General features: G+C 36.6%; 2 protein-coding genes and 1 pseudogene across 2 annotated transcripts; 1 reads left to right on the forward strand and 2 right to left on the reverse strand.

Annotated features, from left to right (window-relative positions):
- The first annotated feature begins 951 nt into the window (after positions 1 to 951).
- On the forward strand, positions 952 to 2,081 carry LOC127420167 (transcription factor HES-5-like). Its single transcript, XM_051662218.1, has 2 exons — positions 952 to 1,046; positions 1,167 to 2,081. The coding sequence occupies exons 1-2, from the start codon at positions 984 to 986 to the stop codon at positions 1,563 to 1,565; spliced, it is 462 nt and encodes a 153-aa protein (XP_051518178.1). The 5' UTR covers positions 952 to 983; the 3' UTR covers positions 1,566 to 2,081.
- A 1,243-nt stretch (positions 2,082 to 3,324) lies between these two features.
- On the reverse strand, positions 3,325 to 5,011 carry LOC127420158 (transcription factor HES-5-like). The gene is made up of 2 exons (XM_051662207.1): positions 4,915 to 5,011; positions 3,325 to 4,805 (listed from the first exon to the last, which is right to left on the reverse strand). Exons 1-2 carry the CDS (start codon positions 4,975 to 4,977, stop codon positions 4,392 to 4,394), a joined length of 477 nt encoding a protein of 158 aa, XP_051518167.1. The 5' UTR covers positions 4,978 to 5,011; the 3' UTR covers positions 3,325 to 4,391.
- A 2,543-nt stretch (positions 5,012 to 7,554) lies between these two features.
- Positions 7,555 to 8,995, reverse strand: LOC127420159 (transcription factor HES-5-like; annotated as a pseudogene).
- Positions 8,996 to 20,209: the final 11,214 nt, after the last annotated feature.

The following is a 20,209-nucleotide window of genomic DNA, read 5'->3' on the forward strand; positions in this document are numbered from 1 at the left end:
TAGGTTACATTTTTTTTTAGTGTAGTGTTGCTCTTACACTTCATAAAATGGTTTAATAAGCAACTATTGAAGAACATAATAATTATTATCATTATTATTATTATTAACAAAACATTATGGAATTATAAATGCTACATTTTTCTTTTTATCCATGTTTTTTCTTTCATGATTTTTCCCCATTATTTGTATTATTTATTTATTGTTCTGTTATGTTTTCTATGTATTATTTTCTATGTTTATATATATTTGCCTATATCTTAGCTGTAAAGTGCTTTGGCTCAACTTCTATTGTTTTTAAATATGCTTTATAAATAAAAATGACTTGATTTGATGATTGTTATCAGGGCAGTTCTTTGATCAGCATAGTTTGTATAGAAGAACTAACAATTTTGTTATATATTTATTGTATCATCCAATAGGACGACTATATGAATTATATGTGACATCAGTTACCTTAAATACCTTTCATTTTAAGTAACAAAAATATTTTAAAAATAAATTTGTGCAAATAAAACATCTTGTTAATTAGAATAATTTGCAAAACATATAGTATACACCGTGGGGCTAGTTTCTAACCCTCAAGAGACAACAGGACAATTTTGGACCTTGTGTGAAAAAACAAAACAATAAACTATGCTTTAAAGACTCAAGTGGGTTGTCATTGTGTAGTCACTTAGATCATTTTACGAGGTCACAAATTTCCCACATTCACAGGCCACTAGCTGAATCAGTTTTCATCCCTCTTAAAACACCCCTCCACCTGCTCCCTAGAGATGTTCCCATTGTGTTCAGAGCAATAAGGGCTTCACCAGCCATGTAGCAGCCCAAACAACCATAGGTTGAAGACTGTGAGAACCTTCTGCAAACGCTTGACTCACACATTCATATGGAGATTTGGGAGAATAAATAGAGGAAAGGGTAACGTGAGTCCAGCACAGCTCAGATCTGATCCTCTCAGAGAACTGAACAGAAGACACACAGCCATGGCGCCTGTAATCAGTGGACCACTGATTCACACTAGAGAACAACTTCCATTTACAAATAAGGTAAATATTCTACTTTTTTTTTTACCCAATTTATAAATATTAGTCCAGCTGTTATGAAATATAACATATCTGATTGATTAAAAAGTGTTTCTAAATATCCATTTTTAAATCTTTCCTCAGCTGAGAAAGCCAATCGTGGAGAAGATCCGCAGGGAGCGTACCAAGCTCAAGTCTCTTCTGGGTCAAGAGTTCCTGACGCAACAGCCCAACTCCAGACAGGAGAAAGCTGATATCCTGGAGATGACGGTTGATTTCTTGAGACGAAAGCAGCAGAATCCCTCCGCCTGCTCCACTGCAGCTCATGAGGGCTACTCCAGATGTGTGCAGGAGGCCGTCAACTTCCTGTCTCAGTGTCAAGTGCAGACTCAGTCCCATACAAGACTGCTGAAGCACTTCTTCAACATGCAGCCTTCTGCAGAGACGAGCACAATTGTCCTGCCTCAGCTCAATTCACCAGCCTGCCAGACCAGCAGCAAAGAGCAAACTCCAGTCTGCTGTGGACTCTGGAGACCCTGGTAGAGTCTCAAGGACACCTTATGATTTATGAAACAGAATTCAAAATCCCAGTCTGAGATTGGCATGGAGTAAAATTGTAATGTAGGAATTTATTTCCACTTCTGCTGCATTTACAGAATGCTTTAATTACTTTCAGAGAAAGTATGTAATTTTTTTTAAACTGTATGACCGGTAATATTTTGTCAGAATATATAGAATAGTTTTTCATGTTAAATTATTATTACATTCATGAAAAATATGGTACAACATATTTGGTCATAGAAAAGTTAAAGTCTGATTCAGACGTTTGAGCTCTTGCAGGCCTTTCACCCATATTGGGTTTTTACTTTCAGCATCTGAAGGATGTTTAAACTGCTTCCGTTTACTGAAAGCATGTGATATATATATTTCTATTGTTTGAAACTTCCAATGCTTCTCTTATTATATAAGAAATATTTCTTCTTTGAAGATATTTTACTCTGTGTGGAAAGCACAAATGCTTGATGTTACTGTTTGCATGTGTTTACATGAATTCAGACTTTTCCCCTGTAAAGGCTTGTTGTACACTCACTGTTTTATAAGCAGTCAAGTTCTTACCTTTTTTGAAGGTGCCTTCTCTGTTTAATTACTTCATATTGAAGTACAACATGAAAATAAATGTGAAGAACTCAATCTGAAAAGTATCTTTGAATTCATCAATCAAATGAACTCACAAAATAAATCACAATGCATTCGTCCTGATTGCTGTTTTATCAGTATGAACATCATGATGTGGTTCACACCTTTATATTTGCACTGGTTGTAAGTTTTGTTAGCGTGCAAATACTTGAAGACATACCTATAGATACATTTTTCTATTCAGATTCATAATCAGGTTTATAGTCTCTGTATTTAGGTCTAATTTGCACTTAATTCATATTAGAATTGATTATTGACCTTTTATTAAGACTTAATTTATTAATTTTATGTAAAATATCTGTTGAGCAATTAATCTCTCTAGCATCACTCAGATCTGTACTTTACCAAGCACACAAATAATAGTAGAGATCCGGCACCTAGTGGATCAATGATATGCATCAGAGGATAAATAAAGTCCCTTAAATTATTCATGGCTACTAAAAGTTAAATATCCTGGAGAGCAGCAGCTACAGAATCCTTTTGCTCTATATCTTCTTAATTGCTGCAAATCTGGTTATTCCAGATGTGAACAGAAGACTGTCAACAAGTGTCCAGTATAACACTACTGGGCCAATCCCTCAACAAGTCTTCACTTTGTAATAAGGCAGATATGTCTGATATAGTTTCAGTGATAGTGTTTTCATAGTCTAATGGTGAGATCCATCGCTTTCAAAACAGCACCAATTCTCCAAGGTACACCTGGACACAGTTTTTTTTTTTTTTTGGATGTTGGCAGATAGGACATTCCAAGCTTCTTGGAGAATTCACCACAGTCCTTCTGTCTGTTTAGGCTGTCTCAACTGCTTCTGTCTCTTCATGTAATCCCAGACTGACTTGATGTTCATTGGGGGGCTCTGTGGGGGCCATGCTATCTGTTACAGGGCTCCCTGTTCTTCTATTCTATTCTATTTGCAAAAGAAATATTTGGGAGTCTAAAATTCATATTTCCTATTGACACACTAAAGCTGAAGATATAAATAACCATCTTAAGACATTTTTTTGTGAAGCATATTATGTGCCTAAGACTTTTGCACAGTACTGTCAATATATGATGATATGAGTTAATATGATGTTAATATGATTGATGAAAAATCCAAAGACAGTATTTAGTTTATATTTTCACATTTATTTTCATATTATGCTTCAAATATGAAGCATTGCATAGAGTGTACCTTCAAAGAAGGTGATAACTTGAGTCTCCTTCAGACAGGTAAATCTATATCACTAACTGTGAGTATAAAACTTCCCTGTACAGGGGTAAAGTACAATACATGCATGTAAATATATGCAAACATAATAAAGAAAATAAAGACATTTTTGCTTTTCACAGACAATAAAAAATCTTTCAAATGAAGACATATTTCTTATATAATAAGAGAAATAATGTTTTTCAAACAAAATAAACAAACATTGCTAATAAAAGATACAATTCAAATCACTCAGTGAGTATATATACTGCCCTTTACAGGGAGAAAGTACATTTCATGTAAACACATGCAAACGCTAAAATGAAGCATTTGTTTTTTTAACACAGAATAAAATATCTTTCAAATAAAGAAATATTTCTTATATGATAAGACAAGCATTGGATACATTTCAAACAATAGAAATATGTATCAAATGCTTTCAGTAAACGAAAGCAGATTAAACATCCTTTAGATGCAGAGAGTAAAAACCCAGTATGGGTGAAAGGCCTACAAGAGCTCAAATGTCTGAATCAGACTTTAACTTTTCTATGACCAAATACGTTGTACCATATTGTTCATGAATGTAATAATCATTTTGCATGGCAAAATATTCTATACATTCAAACAACAGAAATGTATGTGCTTTCAGTAAATGAAAGCTGTGTAAGCATCCTTTAGATGCAGAGAGGATAAACCCAATATGGGTGAAATACTTGCAAGAGCTGAAATGTTTAAATCAGACTTTAACTTTTCTATGACCAAATACTTTGTATCACTTGAGATGGCAAATTATTCTATACATTCTGACAAAATATTATAGGTCGCACAGTTTCCAAAAATTACATACTTTCTCTGAAAGTAATTAAAGCATTCTGCAAATGCAGCAGAAGTGGAAATAAATTCCTACATTAGAATTTCACTCCATGCCAATCTCAGACTGGCATGCTGAATTCTGTTTCATAAATCATAAGGTGTCCTTGAGACTCTACCAGGGTCTCCAGAGTCCACAGCAGACTGGAGTTTGCTCTTTGCTGCTGGTCTGGCAGGCTGGTGAATTGAGCTGAGGCAGGACAATTGTGCTCTTCTCCGCGGAAGGCTGCATGTTGAAGAAGTGCTTCAGCAGTCTTGTATGGGACTGAGTCTGCACTTGACACTGAGACAGGAAGTTGACGGCCTCCTGCACACATCTGGAGTAGCCCTCATGAGCTGCAGTGGAGCAGGCGGAGGGATTCTGCTGCTTTCGTCTCAAGAATTCAACCGTCATCTCCAGGATATCAGCTTTCTCCTGTCTGGAGTAGGACTGTTGCATCAGGAACTCTTGACCCAGAAGAGACTTGAGCTTCTCAATGCTGCTGTTGATACGCTCTCTGCGGATCTTCTCCACGATTGGCTTTCTCAGCTGAACAAAGATTGAAAACAGATATTTAGAAACACTTTTCAATCAATCATATATTTGATAATTCATAACAGCTGGATTAATGTATATATAAATTAGATAAAACATTTACCTTATTTGTCAATGAAAGTTGTTCTCTAGTGAAAATCAATGGTCCACTGATTGTAGGTGCCATGGCTGTGTGTCTTCTGTTCAGTTCTCTTTGAGGTTCAGATTTTAGCTGTGCTGGACTCGCTTTACTCTTTGCTCTATTTATACTCCCAAATCTCCATATGAATGTGTGAGTCTAGCATTTGCTGGAGGTTCTCACAGTCTGCAGCCAATGGCAAAAGACTAAAGACACAAGGAACAGAGGCCCGCCACATGCTAAATGACATGCTTATTGCTCAGGAAACAATGAGCACATTTCTAGGGAGCAGGTGGAGGGGTGGGTGTTGGGGATCGAGAGTGTGTGAGAAAGTGGAGACCCTTCATTTAAAGCTTTGTTTGTTGTCTGACACTAGGGTCAATTATTGACAAACCACGTGCCTTTCATACTGGAAATTTCCCATGGCCGCAATATGCATATCCCAGCATATCATATTATTCTTTGCCATAACTTTAAATTTTACATAGGATAACCTCTTGGATTAATTTCTATAGTAAATATTTTGTCATATATTTGAACACTATTTTTAAACCATAAAACTGGTCACTGTACGGGTATTTGACTGTTTCCACTTAACCGATTCTGTTTCAATTTTTTGCTGCATGGATTTACAGATCAAGTCACTTTTTTCATAAATGTAAAAATGAAATAACTTGCTGGTTAGTTTTAAGGACAGTATCAATACATTATGCAGACTTGATGTTTGGTTGACTACTGTCATTAGTTGTGCACCTTTGAACAGTAATCTCCAAATACTCTAAATACATCTTAATTAAGTATAATGCAACAGATTCCTTTAAAATCTTTCTTTGTGGGGGGGGGGGGGGGGGGGCTCTGCTGAAGTCTTGGGACCATGTGCTGAACTGCCCTTAATGAAGCACAATGAAGTTCAGTTTTCTTTGTATGAATAGGCAGAGTGTGGGAATGCTCCAGGGAATGGAGTCTCAGTACAACTCTACTCTATCAGCCAGGGCTTTATTTAGACAGAATACTCTACTGTCCCTTCACCAAAGTATTTTTTTTCTATGTGATATTTTTTTGTCTTACAAAGACAAGGTCTTGTATAAAATGGGCTGTGCACTATACTTTGTGTGATCTCTGTTTATAAACATGAACATTTGTTCACTGTGAAGATGTGAGCTTTTGGCCCAAGTTAGCTGGGTTAGGCTCCAGGACCCTCCGCAAACCTACATAGGATAAACGGGTATAGAGGATGAATGGATGGATGGATGTGAAGATGTGAGTTTTCAATGTGATTACATGGGAAATCAACATGTTGCTTTTGAATGTTCATGTCCCATGAAATCGACCCTATTCTGCCAAGTTACTGAAAAGCTCCACTGCCCATTCAACATTTTTGCATCTGTTCAAAAGTGATAACCTAGCCTCTGCTGCTACGGATAGCGCATGGCATGAACAATCTATAAGACATGGGTTCTGGTCCCATGGAAACCAGGAAGAAATTGCGTTCAAATAATCAATGATGAGTGCAATCTGAAGGTTACATTTTCCCTCTAAAATTAAATTTTTACTCCACTAACGTTTAGGTTTAGGGTTGGGGTGTAGGTTTAATAAAATATGCATTCCTGTTGACCTCATTTACAACTAAAATACAGCTAGCTTTTGGCACCACTCTGTGGACATTTCATCTGGAATCTAGAGCTTAAATGTGCCCATATGTTCAACAATGCTTCCGGCTTTGGCCACTGATGGCAGTAACTTAAATTTTGGTAAGCACAGAATGATTTCAGCAGCAGAACTTTCGACCCACTGTTGCTGAATTCATAGTGTAATCAGTCTGGAGTAGTACATGCACAGAAAAAGACTATTCTGTGGGAACATCTGTTTTCAAGTGGACAGCACTAAATACCAGTGTAAACACGGTCCAAAACGTTTTGTGATCCAATTATTCAAACCACAATAGTCAGAAACGCATGCATCCATTTGTGATCGGATCACCCAAGAAGGATCTTAATTCCCGGTATAAACAGTCAGTGAGACCTATTTTATTTTAACATCTGTACTTGTCAAAATCTCAAGTTTAAAATATCTGAAGAGAATATGTTTTTATCTAATTATCAAGCAAACTATTGAATTGTAACAACCATAGAAATGCTGATAATTTTACCTTTTAACCACTGTCACATGAAAATGATGACATCACTTTACTATTTCTCAGCTTGTGTTTGTAATTAACAACATACCTCTTCTGTCCACAAATCTACTTTTTTTACCTAATCTCAGATTTCACTTTTCACTATGTTTTCAGGCTCATTCTTGGTAGTCTTACTGACATTTGGGAGTTATTTAAAAGGCTACTAGCGAGTTTTTGATGAGACTGAGATACTTTAGTTGTAATCTGCATTTGTTGCCTTAGGGAGCTATTTCTACCTGCCCTAACCCTTAAAATTATTTTTGGGTACATTAATGTATCCAAGCTGATTTATACATTTTAAATAATATTTTTGACTTTGATAAATCAAACCAGTTAATTAATTTTATTGTTACCAAATGAAATACATTTATAGTTAAAAAAAAATTTAGTGTATGGTAATAAGAAACATCATAAATAAAACACAATAAACCCGGACATTGATTGTACAATTTATTTGTAGTACTATGACTTCTGTTCTTCACACATGAGTGAATCTAATAATGAACACAAGCAAACATTCAAGTGTCTCAGAGTAACAAAGCAGCAACATCAGTAACATAATGGCTTACATTCTACATGTAAATACATGTTTTTACCATCATGCAAGTATATTTGTGCTTCCCTTAAACTGCGAAGAATAAAGAATGTCACGAACATTTAACATTCAATTAAGAAGCAATTCAAACACAAAGGTACCTTCACTGAAGGCAAGATTTTGCTTATTACAAACAAAATCCAAATCACTAACAATGAGTGAGTATTATACAACTGCCCTTTACAGGGGAAATGTCCATTTCATGTAAACGCATGCAAATATTAAAACAATTTGCACTTTTCATGTACAATAAAACATATTTTCAATATAAAAAAATATTTCTCATATAATATGAGAGGGATTGGATGTATTTCAAACAACAGAAATGTATGTTCTTTCAGTAAATGAAAGCTGTTTAAGCATCCTTTAGATGCAGAGAGGATAAACCCAATATGGGTGAAATACTTGCAAGAGCTGAAATGTCTAAATCAGACTTTAACTTTTCTATGACCAAATACTTTGTATCACTTGAGATGGCAAATTATTCTATACATTCTGACAAAATATTATAGGTCGCACAGTTTCCAAAAATTACATACTTTCTCTGAAAGTAGTTAAAACATTTTGCAAATGCAGCAGAAGTGGAAATAAATTCCTACATTAGAATTTCACTCCATGCCAATCTCAGACTGGCATGCTGAATTCTGTTTCATAAATCATAAGGTGTCCTTGAGACTCTACCAGGGTCTCCAGAGTCCACAGCAGACTGGAGTTTGCTCTTTGCTGCTGGTCTGGCAGGCTGGTGAATTGAGCTGAGGCAGGACACTTGTGCTCTTCTCTGCGGATGGCTGCATGTTGAAGAAGCTTCAGCAGTCTTGTATGGGACTGAGTCTGCACTTGACACTGAGACAGGAAGTTGACGGTCTCCTGCACACATCTGGAGTAGCCCTCATGAGCTGCAGTGGAGTAGGCGGAGGGATTCTGTTGCTTTCATCTCAAGAATTCAACCGTCATCTCCAGGATATCAGCTTTCTCCTGTCTGGAGTAGGACTGTTGCATCAGGAACTCTTGACCCAGAGGAGACTTGAGATTCTCAATGCTGCTGTTGATACGCTCTCTGCAGACCATCTCCACTACTGGCTTTCTCAGCTGAGGAAAGATTAAAAACAGATATTTAGAAACATTTTCAATCAATCATATATTTTATAATTCATAAAATCTGGACTAAAGTTTATATAAGTTAGATAAACCATTTACCTTATTTGTAAATGGAAGTTGTTTTCTAATGTAAATCAATGGTCCACTGATAACAGGCACCATGGCTGTGCCTCTTCTGTTCAGTTCTCTTTGAGGATCAGATCTGATCTGTGCTGGATTCTCTTCACTCTCTCCTATATTTATACCCCCAAATCTCCATATGAATGTGTGAGTTTGGAGTTTTCTGGAGGTTCTCACAGTCTGCAGCCAATAGGAGTGTTTGGCTGCCACATGGCTGGTGAAGCCTTTATTGCTCTAAATACAATGAGCACATCTCTGGGGAGCAGATGGAGGGGTGGGCATTACAAAAACAGAGTGTGTGAGAAAGTGTAAACCCTATATTCAGTGCAGCCCTGTTGCTTGCCACCGGGACTAATTACTAATAACAGCACGTGCTGTTTAAACAGAAGACTTAATGAGATCAAATCATCTCTCATTAGATATACAGGAAATAAATGTTCAAATAATATAAGAAAATAAATATTATAATAATAACAAATACATTTATTATTTTTATTAAAATAAGGCAGAAAAGTATCAAATATTACTTTTCTTAATGGTGGTTTTTAAAAAATGTCAAACAGAAATGTATTCATATAGTAGTAGCTGCATTCTCTGGAGAATCCATTAAGAAACAGGCAACAGTAAAGGCTTTTTTTTTTTTTTATTTGGAGTTAAAGTGTGAATCTGAGCCCAATGAACAAACAAATGCCCATCTCAATAAAGGACAGCTTTCCATAAACATCCCTGTGAGGTTTCTATAGAGTCCCTTGACCACATGCCTAATTGCCTTCAGTAAAGCACACTTCTCTTCTACTCTGTGTGAATAGGCAGACTGTGGGAAAGCTCTGGAAATCAAATCCCAGTCAGGGACTATATAATCAGCCTGCAGTTCATTCTAAAATAGGCCATCTTAACAGCATCTGTAAGAAAACCTGTGGCACCTTACTATCGAACTCTGGCCCCGTTTATCCATGATGAACATATCTGCAGTGAATCTTTCAATTAGAAACTAAGTTACTTTTATGCTTGGCCAATTTACCAATCACCAATTTACTATCACTAAGGATAGACTGACTGCCAACTATTTGCATTTTATCCTTAGTGATCTCCTGACAATTGAACATGCAGTCACAAGAACAATGGTCCTTCTCAGAACAAAATGACTAAAGAATTTGGATCTTTAGTTTGAGTTCAGTGCCAACTGAACACTGAGGGAATAAGCAGGTCAAATTGTGACTACTTATCAAAATGTCTGCTAGACAATAACACTGACATTGTGCTTCTCCAGGAGACTCATGCCCTGTTGCAGGAAGATCTACAAAAGAGAGGAAAAATCTATGGGTGACTTAATAGAAGCTACTTTCACCATGTGTACAGAGTTGCAACATATGTACGCAATCACATTGAGCAAGCGCCACTTCACTCTTTGAATATGGCTAACAACATCCATACTGTTTGGTTAAAATGGGAGAAATCAGTAGCGTGAACCTACACAAGCCACCGAACATCTTATGGCAATAAGAACATTTACCAGTGTCCGTCCATCCATGTATCTATCCATCCATATATATTTTAACAGTCACAATGTACAGTGGAAGTATGCTGAAAATAATGAATGTGGTGAAGCACTTGTAGACTGGGCAGAGCAAGAAAACTTATAGTATATCTAATATTTGATGCTAATGATACAGGCACAATTAAATCGGCTGAATGGAGAAGATATTATAATCCCAACCTCTGCTCTGTAATTTATAATAGCAATGGCAAACCACTTCCAACTCAGAAGAGTAATTTATGATTTTCCCCGTTGTCAACATAGACCTGTTTTTATTGTAGATTGGCATCACAATACCATTAGTCAAATCCATCTCTTTACCTAGGTGGAATTTCCAAAATAGCTTGCTTAGAAAAATCTGCTGCCTATCATATTAAGACTATTGCTTTATTCCTGATTCATAGTAATTATGACCACTTTGTGAAGGCTGTAATCTCGACAGCTAAAAAGCACATTCCCAGGGGATTCAGAAAAGCCTATACCATGATGGAGTCAAGAAAGTGAATGTCTTCATGTTTTTTGAAAGTGGAGATCTGGAAATTGCTAACAACCATTCCCACAGTCTTGATGCAGCCAGAAGACACTGATGGGGAGAGACTGTTGAAAATGTAGACTTTAATGCAGGAAAGCTTGGGGCTGCTAAGTAGGCTTAGAGGATCTACAACAAACTCAGGGAAAAAGCTAATCTTTCCGCAACCAGATTGCCAATTAGATAGTCAGAACTTCAAAATCCCCACGTGATAAGAGTCGCACAATCGAGATAAAATTTTAAAAGCAAACCCCCTGCAAGAATTAGAGTACTCATGAACATTTAATGAAGAAATCGACTCAGCACTAGAACTCACCAAATCTGGAAAAGCCCTAGGATTTGATCAAATCCACCCTGAGTTTCTCATAAATATGGGTAGAAGTTGATGGCCCATTTTCTTTCTAATGTCCAGGCAACTGATATTCTCCCAAAAGAATTTAAGAAGACCAAAATAACAGCCATATTAAAGCCTGGCAAAGCAGCTGATCAGCCTCAGAATTAAAGGCCAATCCTAGCTAGCCAAATTACGTGGCCATTACGTAAACTGCAATGTAATCATATGACCAAACATTCGTTGTGGCAGCGTAACTGATTACGTTGCGACAACCAGAAAAGTGAAATTCCTGGATTCGTTGCCACAGCGTAACTTTGGAACTGTGCCATGATGATGATCAATAGTTGTTTGTTGGTAACCAGTTGGTAATTTTTGCTTTTAATCATTATTCTATGTAGGGACATGCAGTAGTATAACCTAATTTATGTCCTCATTTTCCCAACATTAATTTAAAGACTATTTAAACAGCTGTGTATATGAATAACAAACACAGACTCAAAGTTAATGTACTTCATTTGTTTTGACAGAGAACAGAGAAAAATGCAACAATAAAAGAAATGAAGACCTATGGCCACAGAATTGCAACGAAATTACAAGCCTAAATGACTTTTGTGCTCATATTAAATAGTACTTACACAAGCTTAACACCTACTGCTTTGTAAGGCTGAAACGATTACTCGACGTTATCAACAACGTCAACAATAAAAAAAATTTGACAAAAATGTTAATTGTCGAATAGTCGTTTGATCTTATATATCATAACATGAGATCACATTTAACTCTAACGATGACGCGCAAGAGCAACACTGCAGTTCGCGCCTGACTGAGGAGAGGAAGAATTACACAGTTTACAGTCCAGATGCACTCTAAACTTTCCAAACAGTTTCAGGTTATGTAGATCGCAAATGTATAAATACTAAATAAGTAAATACAGAAGCACGCTCGTTGTGGAATAAGTGGAACTGGAGCTGCCGCTCCGCTGAAACAAAACTTGTGTGTCGAGCGTCTTTAAATGAAACACCCTGGCTTGACATCTTTAATGCAGTTATAATTAATGCGTTATAGCTTTATTAAAGTTTAAATAATACAGAAGCAGATCATGTAAATAACTACAAACTCAGAAACTGGCATTTCTCTGTGCGGTCAGCGCCTCTTCTACGAGTTGCGCGAATGTCCCAATATAAGGGGGAGAGATTGAAACTGCACCCGGCTGAGGCACACTCTGTCCCGGGGACGCCCATCCCTCGAGCGTGCATGCCTAATGCAGCTAGATTATAACGTGATGGCTCGTGACTTATTGAATCATAATATATGTCACTGTGCATTTCTTATCGTGGAGAAAATTGCCCATACGTTGCTTTATTAATGAGAGAGAGTTTGTTTTTTGTGAGTTAAAGATGAATTGAAGTGAACAGAAAGGTGAGAGAGGGTAGTCTTCGCCCCATTATATACTGCAACAAAATAAGTTTTTGGTTTGTTTTTGTTTTGGCTTGTTTTCCATTATAAATATCTAAAACTCCTTTAAAACAACATGCATTTTCTTTAGCAGCTATACTGCAGAAGAAAAAATTGTTATCTGAGAATGTTGAACATAATATTAAAAATACAAATATTTTAAAATACCTTAAAATCCTTTTAAAAAAGATGCATTCACCTGAGAAGCAGCATAACATATATTTAGACTTGCTTTTAGAGAATAGATCTTGAATATAAGTCTTTACTTATAATGTATTTACTGCGCTCACAGAAGTATAACCAAGTGAAAAAATACACTTACATACGAAATACACTTATATTTAAGATACATTCTCTTAAAGCAAGTCTAAATATCTTATATGTTGCTTCTCAAGTAAATGTATCTTATTTTAAGGATTTTTAAACAATTTTAAATGGAAAACAAGACAAAAATGCTTGATAACAATAGGATTTTTTTGCAGTGAATTTCTTTACTGAATTAAACTTAATGAAAAGTATATATTTTTTCCTTTAATTCAGTGAATGTCATTTAGAGTTATTTTTAAAAGATGATTTTGTCCTCTTTATTGTTAGTAAGCATGTTTAATACAACCTTTTAAATCAGGGCACAAGCTGAAAAATCTGTTAAGAGCTAATGATTCATCGTTTTAATAATCGTTAGATTAATCGATTATCAAAATAATCGTTAATTGCATCCCTACTGCTTTGAAACACATTTGTTCATTTAATTTAAAGCAATTTTAAGGATATATAAAAATAGTTAATGACTTCATTACAATATAATTTTCAGAAGATCTACATATTTATTCAATAAATAATGATATTTAATTATATTAATTATATATTATATTATAGCAAAAAACTTAAAATTAATCAGTTAGCAATATTTATATATATATATATATATATACAGTTGAAGTCAGAAGTTTATATACACCTTAGCCAAATACATTTAAACTCAGTTTTTCACAATTCCTGACATTTAATCGTAGAAAACATTACCTGTCTTAGGTCAGTTAGGATCACTACTTTATTTTAAGAATGTGAAATGTCAGAATAATAGTAGAGAGAATGATTTTTTCAGCTTTTATTTCTTTCATCACATTCCCAGTGTGTCAGAAGTTTGCATACACTTTGTTAGTATTTGGTAGCATTGCCTTTAAATTGTTTAACTTGGGTCAAACATTTTTGGTAGCCTTCCACAAGCTTCTCACAATAAGTAGCTGAAATTTTGGCCCATTCCTCCAGACAGAACTGGTGTAACTGAGTCAGGTTTGTAGGCCTCCTCACTCGCACATGCTTTTTCAGTTCTGCCCACAAATTTTCTATCAGATTGACGTCAGAGCTTTGTGAGGCCTCTCCAATACCTTGACTTTGTTGTCCTTAAGCCATTTTGCCACAACTTTGGATGTATGCTTGGGTTCATTGTCCATTTGGAAGACCCATTTGTGACCAAGCTTTAACTTCCTGGCTATGTTTTGAGACCTCATTCAATATATCCAATACATTTTCCTTCCTCATGATGCCATCTATTTTGTGAAGTGCACCAGTCCCTCCTGCAACAAAGCACCCTCACAACATGATACTGCCACCCCCATGCTTCACGGTTGGGATGGTGTTCTTCGGACTGCAAGCCTCACCCTTTTCCTCCAAACATAACGATGGTCATTATGGCCAAATAGTTCAATTTTTGTTTCATCAGACCAGAGGACATTTCTCCGGAAAGTAAGATCTTTGTCCACATGTGCACTTGCAAACTGTAGTCTGGCTTTTTTATGGTGGTTTTGGAGCAGTGGCTTCTTCCTTGCTGAGCAGCCTTTCAGGTTATATCAATATAGGACTCGCTTTACTGTGGATATAGATATTTGTCTACCTGTTTCCTTCAGCATCTTCACAAGGTCCTTTGCTGTTGTTCTGGGATTGATTTGCACTTTTCGCACCAAACTATGTTCATCTCTAGGAGACAGAATGCGTCTCCTTCCTGAGCAGTATGATGGCTGCGTGATCCTATGGTGTTTATACTTGCATACTATTGTTTGTACAGATGAACATGGTTCCTTCAGGTGTTTGGAAATTGCTCCCAAGGATGAACCAGACTTGTGGAGGTCCACATTATTTTCCCTGGGGTCTTGGCTGATTTCTTTTGATTTTCCCATGATGTCAAGCAAAGAGGCACTGAGTTTGAATGTAGGCCTGAAAATACATCCACAGGTACACCTCCAGTTGACTCCAATTAGCCTGTCAGAAGCTAATTGTCTAATTGCCTAAAGGCTTGACATAATTTTCAGGAATTTTCCAAGCTGCTTAAAGGCACAGTTAAGTTAGTGTATGTAAACTTCTGACCCACTGGAATTGTGATATAGTCAATTAAAAGTCAAACAATCTGTCTGTAAACAATTGTTGGAAAAATTACTTGTGTCATGCACAAAGTAGATGTCCTCAACGACTTGCCAAAACTAATTTGCTAATATAAAATCTGTGGAGTGGTTAAAAAATGAGTTTTAATAACTTCAACCTAAGTAATTTAAACTTCTGACTTGGATGGATAATACACTGTGACTTCCATTATAAACATTTGGCATAATGGTAGTGGACATTTTGGACGAGCTGCCAAATAATCACAGATGCAAAAATATTAACAAAACTTCAACTAGAAGGTAATAATGTTACTTAACCAATCTGATGTGGTTGTTGAACTTTGACCTTGTTGGGCCTCATGTATTCAGATAGAAGACAAAGGCAGGCCTAACACAGTCGTAAAAACCTAACTCAAGCCCCCACATTCCAAGTCGTAAATTATACTGATAAAAATCGCACCAAAATCAAACAAAGGGAGTCCAAAACAGACTACAAATCCCATGAAGCCTTGCTCACTAAAGGATCGAACTCTCAACTCCTGTTGGATGAGGCACACAACAGAACGTCCCTCAAACATGACATCATCAGGAGTTGAAATACCTCTGAAATGCTTCCGGGATTTGCTTCCAGCAACTTTGTTTGCAGTGTGTAGATGCAAAACGCGTCAAAGAACGCGGGAATTTTACGAGCCGTCCACTGCGTCTCTGAGTGATAAACTAACAGATGCTTTCTCTCCCACGATCGCGAAATCGGCTTTATGGCCGTCACTTAATTCTCTCTCTCTCTCTCGTACTAACCACACACACACACACACACACACACACACACACACACACACACACACACACACACCCTCATGTGTTATAGGATTATTTTTATTTCCATATCAATCATATCACTGTTTAGTTTGTAGCTGTAAGTCAGAAGTTTATTGACTGCATTGTATTAATTATTAATTGATATTACTGCATAAATAAACTTTGTTTATATTACAAAGAGAAGTGTTTTGGTTTGTTTTGCATACACCTGTGTCATGCTGACGGGATGTCAGTGCTCGGATTCAAGCCTTCATTCATTGTTTTTTTCCCGAAAATCGATATTCTTCGGATGTTGATTTTCCTAATAAAACAATCTAATATTGAGACTGTTTTACTATCTGGTTATTAGTCCTTGATTTCAGGGTGGTGCCCCATCAATGTTAGTCCTTATTAATATTCTATTGATTTTTGATAATTGCTAATTATCTTTGATGATTGTTGAATTTGAATGATCAGTAAGCTAGTGTTAATTTTAATTAATGTTTCATCAATGTTAACAATTAATGATTATCTTTGATAATTGTTGATTTAAAGGATTAAAAAAGCTAACATTGATTCTCATCAATGTTCTATTGATTTTAATAATCTTTGATAATTATTAATTATTGCTAATAACCAAACCCGCTCCTAAACGTAGCACACTACATTTACTGGAGCCACATATGAGGTTTTAATGAGTTAGATTAAATTAATTAATTTAAATATTAATTAATAACTAAAGAAATAATTATTAATTATTTCTGATAGTAACACTGATCTAAACAACCAGTAAAGCCCTACAACCTGAAGGTGCAGCTGCTGTCTTCTCCAGTTTGGGTTTGTGGATGGCTTCCAACAGATCTAAATCAAATCACTGGTATTTTTTTGATATGCAGGCTCTTACATTGTGTAGAGGATTCAGAATATTTAATGTACAAATAATGAATCATCTGAGATTGTAAAGCAAACAGATACAAAACAAATTATGCATGAAATCCTAATTAGTATGTAAACATTTAGTTTTATAATGACACATTTTGTAAGATTTAATTCCTGTCCTCTCAGTCATCCTAATGCAGTTGTACAAAACTTGAATGATAGCAATTATTTAACTGCTACAACACAAATCTGTCATAGAAATGCAATTTTCCTGTGTTGCGACTAGACTTAGTGACTAGACTTTTTATGTTTTTTGTTTTTTGGTTGTTGTTGTTTTTTTGTTGTTGTTTTTTTACATAGGAGAATGGAAAAAAGTGGAATTGGAATTGGAAGGTGAAGTGGTAATTATATTACAGACCTATGACGTTGCAGTTACGTTGCCAATATGTCACAGAATTACCCAAATATTACGAATACATTACGTAACTGGACCATTCTGGGTAAACTTGGGACATTAGGAGGATGTAAAGACGAAGTTGTGAATTGGTTATTTAATGGTAATGAAATTATGGGCCCATGATGTTGCAGTTATGTTGTCAATAAATGTGATTTGAAAAAAAATTACAAATACATTACGTAACTGGGCCATTATGGGTAAGTTGCAACATTAGGACGACGTTGTGCTTTGGTCATATAATGATAATGAAATTATGAGCCTGTGACGTTGCAGTTACGTTGCCTGTTAGTAATTCATGAAATTACCAAAAAGGACAAATAAATTACGCAACTGGTACGTCGTGTGTTAGCAGGGATAGCTCTTCTTAACTGCACATACAAAGTCTTAAAGAGATTAATTCATAATAGTATAAAGTGACATCATCGAGCAGAATATACCAGTGGAACAAGCATGCTTCAGAGAAGCTGTTGTGATCAAGTTTTGGTGCTTACATGTGTACTGTATAGAAGCGGCCTACCAAGACAAACTCAAAGCGTCAGTGGATTTCATTGATTTAATCAATGCCTATGACAAATTCTGGAAGAAAGGTATAATTTATAAATGGCTAAAAATATTTCCTTGTCAAACAACTGCTAGACTTGTAAACTACATGCTTGGCAATATACACATTCAAGTACTCTTGGGATAGGATAAAAGGACTACCACAAGAAGCAGCAGAAGACAGCTATAGCCACTAGACATAAGCTCCAGAGTAAAACTGAAAAAATTCTCATCTTAGTATTCTTGTCGCCTCACAGCAAGAAGGTCCCTGGTTAGAGTCCCGGCTCAACTGGGCCTTTCTGTGTGGAGTTTGTATGTTCTCCCCGTGTTCATGTGGGTTTCCTCTGGGTGCTCCAGTTTTCCCCACAGTCCAAAGACACGCAGGTTAAGTTAATTGGAGACAGCAAATTGCCAGTAGATGTGTGTGAGAGTGTGAATGTGTGTGTCTCTGTGTGTTGCCCTGTGATGGACTGGCCACCTCTCCAGGGTGTTTCCCTGCCTTTGGCCGGAGACAGCTGGGATAGGCTCCAGCACTACCTGCGACCCTACATAGAACAAGCGGCTATGGAAGATGGATGGATAAATCTTAGTATTCTTAATCACAAAACGTTGAGACTCCTAGGCTTAACTGCAAGAATATAATAAAATTCATAACAACCCCCAACTTCCAATTCATGAAGACATCCCAACTCCAAGACTTGAAAGATATGGGTATCTCTCAACAGAATCAGTATTCTACATTGTAAATTCTCTACATAAGTGGAGAAAAACACCTTCTCCAAAGTATGACTGTGGTGCACCAAACCAAACAATTTATCACATTGCTAATGAAAGTAATCTTCGATCCTAACGGAGGAATTGGGACAATTACATGGAGGCAGCGCCATCTGCGTTAAAACTGATCAAGCAATTGGCTATCGAAATATGATCATTATAACTATTTTGTGTATTGCCTTGCTCATCATATTTGCACGTTATAGTTTCTACTTTGAATCTTATATACTTCTACATGCCATATTTTGGATTTTGTGTTTATACAATGTAATACACATCTTATACTGCATGTTAAGCCATATGCTATGGTAAATAAATACTCAATTGTAAATAAATATCTTAATTGTTAAAATATTGTTCATTAAATCAAAATTATTAGGAGCTATTAATTAAACATAATCTATATGCCTTTTGCAACAGAGACTGAACTGATTTGTCAGGTATAAGTGGAAATTTATGGTATATGAAAATAACACTCTAAATTACACAGATCAGCCATAAAATGTTTTTTTTTTTTTACGCTTACATGCCCATTGTTGGCACTTTCAGTGGTGGACAAGGGTCAGCATGGGCACTCTGACCGGTCTGCAGTTACGCAGCCCCATATGCAGCAAGCTGTGATGCACTGTGTGTTCTGACACCTTTCTATCATGGCCAGCATTAAGTTTTTCAGCAATTTGTGGTACAGTAGCTCTTCTGTGGGATTGGGGTAGCCTTCGCTCCCCACGTGCATCAGATGGGCTAGCCTTCGCTCCCCACGTGCATCAGTGAGCCTAGGGCGCCCATGACCCTTTTGCTAGTTCACCGGTTGTCCTCCTTTGGACCACTTTTGGTAGGTACTAACTACTGCATACCGGGATCACCCCACAATGCCTGCCATTTTGGAAATGTTCTGACCCAGTCGTCTAGCCATCACAATTCGGCCCTTGTCAAATTCACTCCTTATTCTAGCCCATTTTTCCTGCTTCCAATTCATGAAATTCAAGAACTGACTGTTCACTTGCTGCCTAATATATCCCACCCCTTGACAGGTGCCATTGTAATGAGATAATAAATGTTATTCACTTCACCTGTCAGTGGTTTTAATGTTGTGGCTGGTCAGTGTATACAGTGGGGTTCAAAATTCACAGATCACATTGGAAATCTGGGATTTATTTATTTATTTTCATTTAAACATTTAATACTACTGTACATTCATAAAGAATAGTTCATGCTCTCTTATTTGATTTCAACCCATGTTTCTTAACATCAGATGAGACTTCAAATGGCATCTCAACTTTCTCACAAACTTCCTCTCCATCCCTCTCCACCTGCCTGCCAGAGATGTGCTCATTGTTTCTTGTGCAATGAATGCCTCACTGAGCATGTGGCAACCCTCTGGTCCTTTGAGTCTTTCAGGAACAACCATTGGCTGCAGGCTGTGAGAACCTCCAGCTAACTCCAAACTTACACATTCAAATGGAGATTTGGGAGTATAAATAGGGAGTGAGGGAGAGTGAGTTCTACACAGCTTAAATTTGATCCTCAAAGAGAAATTAACAGAAGACACACGGCCATGGCACCTAAGTGGACCATTGATTTACACTAGAGAACCTTTCATTGACAAATAA

This window comes from Myxocyprinus asiaticus, chromosome 29 (genome assembly GCF_019703515.2).
Source record: "Myxocyprinus asiaticus isolate MX2 ecotype Aquarium Trade chromosome 29, UBuf_Myxa_2, whole genome shotgun sequence".
Lineage (NCBI taxonomy): Eukaryota > Metazoa > Chordata > Actinopteri > Cypriniformes > Catostomidae > Myxocyprinus > Myxocyprinus asiaticus.